Here is a 3,109-nt window from a genome sequence, read left to right on the forward strand (position 1 = left end):
TCGTAAAACAGTTATAATGTAATAACTTGATAATGTATGTATGAATTTCGGAGCCGTTTCTTGACGTGAAGTGTTGCCTTGCAAACGTGAGTAAGAGTGGAATACTGGAGCAGCAAAAATAGTGAGCAGCGAGTGACAGAAGAAATGCGCGCTTAAATATACCCCACTTCTGAACTAGTCTATATAAAGGATGATCCATCCGGGTTCACTACTTTATAAAAAGAAAAAACAAAAAGAAACTTCAAATTTAATGGAGTAACATTCTTGTGCATTTCTTCTTTGAAGATTATCTCTTTCAAATGTTGGCCGCAGCTACGTCTCAGATCGTTCATCTGTTGAGTCCAATTTTCCACGACTCGTTCGAAGATATCAACTAATGGCACGCGTGATGTTTTGCTCCAAAGCCTGAATCGAAGCGGGATTGTCCGCATAGACATTAGAATTTACATATCCCCAGAGAAAGAAGTCTAACGGTGTGATCGGCGGCACGATCATGGTAGCCAATAGACGTCAACAAAACGTGAAATTTTCTGTTCACTGAAGTGTTTTCTCAATAAATCCATTGATTGATGCGATGTGTGGCGCCGTCTTGTTGAAACCAAAAGTCGCCGAGATCACGAGCTTTAATTTCAGGCATAAAATAATCGACATGGCACGATAACGGTCGCAATTGACGGTTACATTCTCAAAGGCATCATATTTGAAGAGATATGAACCAATGATTCCACCGTCCCACAAATCACACCAAACCGTTGTTTTTATAAACAAAATTTGGCTTGAAAAAGTCGGATATTTTTGGAACTTTTCAAGAGCGCTTACAGGTAAGCGATGTCGCTTACAAAAGACAACTCGGAATCGACTTTCCACGGTCTTCGCGGTTCCACGGTATACTCTCTGCTCCGGTGTTATATCTTCTTCACTGCGTGCAGGACACGGTCTATTCGGTCGAATATTGTCCAATATTGAATGCGTGAATTTTCACAATAAAATTGAACGTTTTGGAAACGTTGTTCAAGCGTTAGTCTTGCCATGAAGAAAAGCCAAACAATACTGAACAAAAGTAACATGACAGTTTGACGCGACTCACGCGTGATCCGCTATTGATCAGCTATTGAAAAAAGTACCTCTACTTGGATCACCCTTTAAATAAATAAACTACATTCGAGGGATAGAAGATCAAGGATCTCAGTAAATATGTGAATGGTTCTTTTTCTGCGGTTTAAGAATTTGGGGCCTTACTATGCGGTCGCTTGGTAGTAGCGGACATATTACATACATAGTATAATATTTGTTTAAAATATCTCTGTTGTTGTTAATAATTTCGCTATGAGCGAGACAATAACGAATAATAGGGATTGATTCCTTTTGACTATCTTGATCTTGATTCGCCGACAGAGGCTTAAAAGCTGACTGGGATTCAAATGTTTAGTAATGCATTTGTGATTGTCCGAACAAATTAACTCAATTGTTTACATTTCTTCCAACGTATATATCAATTCAATAACATCACTATAAAATTTATGTATAATTAAATCAGAGCTTGGTGTAGATAACTGCCGGTAATTGGCACAGTTCTAAGCCTGTAAGCAGTGACAATTGACTTATCGACCCTGGATGCTATAAAATATATGCATTCGATGCAGGCGGTTCTTATCAGCGTATTTCGTATACATTAGGGTACTTCACGGTTAACGGCCATGTCACATCACCATTGGCAACGCTTGGGACCCCATGTGTCATAGATTAAGGGCGTTTTATTCGAGGGAACAAGTTACCGTTCAGAAATGACGAAATGGAAGGAACTGGCATTAACTTAAGAGTAAAACAAATAGTAATTAAATGTGCAGAAACTAAATTCTAAATCCAACTTTATTTTTGTAATCTAGCGCCTCGTTGGAAATTTAAACAAACAGTTCGTCAAACTTTTCAAGTTTCTTTCCATTGTCGGTTTCAGCTGTAAATGCTTCATGCCATTGAAGGAATCTGCTTTGCTTTTCCTTTTCTTCGGTCGTCAAAGTGTTCACATATTCCGCATATGCATGGTCGAAATTCTTAAACAACTCCAGGACTCGCATTTCGAATTCGTCCTCGAATTTATTGTATCCGTTATTATCTAAAGCTGTCTTTAGAGTGATTTTCAATTTCGAATCGTTGGGCATGTGCTCATAATCGTCTATCATTGTAGAGAAACTAGCCATGTATTCCAAAAGTTTTGTAACGCTCTTATCGTCCGATTCCAGTTTGAATTGAGAAATCTCTGTTCCGATTTTAGACATGCGTGTGATATTCGCTTGTAATAGATCATCTTTGACTGCAATTTCATTGAGTTCCTTAACAGCGTTATTGACGACTACGCTGCCTTCCTCGAGTATCCATTTGTATAGTTTACCTATTTCGCTAAAGGTAGAAGTCATCAGTTGCTCTTGAGCGTTCTGTAGTTCAGATGTGGACAATTGATCGTCGGACTCACGTTTCACATGCGACAATGCTCGAGAGAACTATTAAATTAGATCATATAATCATCAGTGGGCTTTAATATTATTTGGTCCCCAGCGACTGTGGTATAGGAATCTTACCTTACGAGAATTAAGAAACGTTTCATGATTTCAAAAGTTGATTAATTCAAATTTACAGGTGATTTATTGACAGATGGACCTATAAAGTTGGACTAATTCATAAATCAAATGCAAAGACCTTTTATATGCTCCACCTTCAGGTGAAATATTTGCACGTATGTAAGCTTTATTTTTCGCGCAGTTCAATTAACAGCAGATAAGTGGCAAATATTAAATTAGAAACAGTGCAGCTTCTGTCTAATAAACAACAAGTGTTAAAAATACCTAATTGAACTGATTACCTTGTTTGCTCTTTGACGAGATTAATTTGTTATTGATTCACCTATGCACGTGTGGATGTATATATGGATGTGCAAAAGTCATAAGAAATATACGTGATTTATGGGCTGCATTGATAAGAGCTGCTGCATAAGCTTGCATATCTATTAGTAATTACAAAAACAAATGTTCACATGTCCGAACAAATAGGCACAATGTGACAGTTCACTGATCATACATTTAAGAAGGTATAGCCGTGCCCACTAGAAAGACTG

General features: G+C 37.8%; 1 protein-coding gene across 1 annotated transcript; it reads right to left on the bottom strand.

Annotated features, from left to right (window-relative positions):
- Positions 1–1,835: 1,835 nt before the first annotated feature.
- LOC120778158 lies at positions 1,836–2,498 on the bottom strand. The gene has a single exon (XM_040109888.1). The coding sequence runs from the start codon at positions 2,412–2,414 to the stop codon at positions 1,902–1,904; it is 513 nt and encodes a 170-aa protein (XP_039965822.1). The 5' UTR covers positions 2,415–2,498; the 3' UTR covers positions 1,836–1,901.
- Between the last annotated feature and the right edge of the window lie 611 nt (positions 2,499–3,109).

This window comes from Bactrocera tryoni, chromosome 1 (assembly GCF_016617805.1).
Source record: "Bactrocera tryoni isolate S06 chromosome 1, CSIRO_BtryS06_freeze2, whole genome shotgun sequence".
Lineage (NCBI taxonomy): Eukaryota > Metazoa > Arthropoda > Insecta > Diptera > Tephritidae > Bactrocera > Bactrocera tryoni.

What these genes read in the sequence shown, in the direction of transcription:
- LOC120778158 (XM_040109888.1), bottom strand. Translation starts at nt 2,414, where the DNA reads ATGACTTCTACCTTTAGCGAAATAGGTAAACTATACAAATGGATACTC.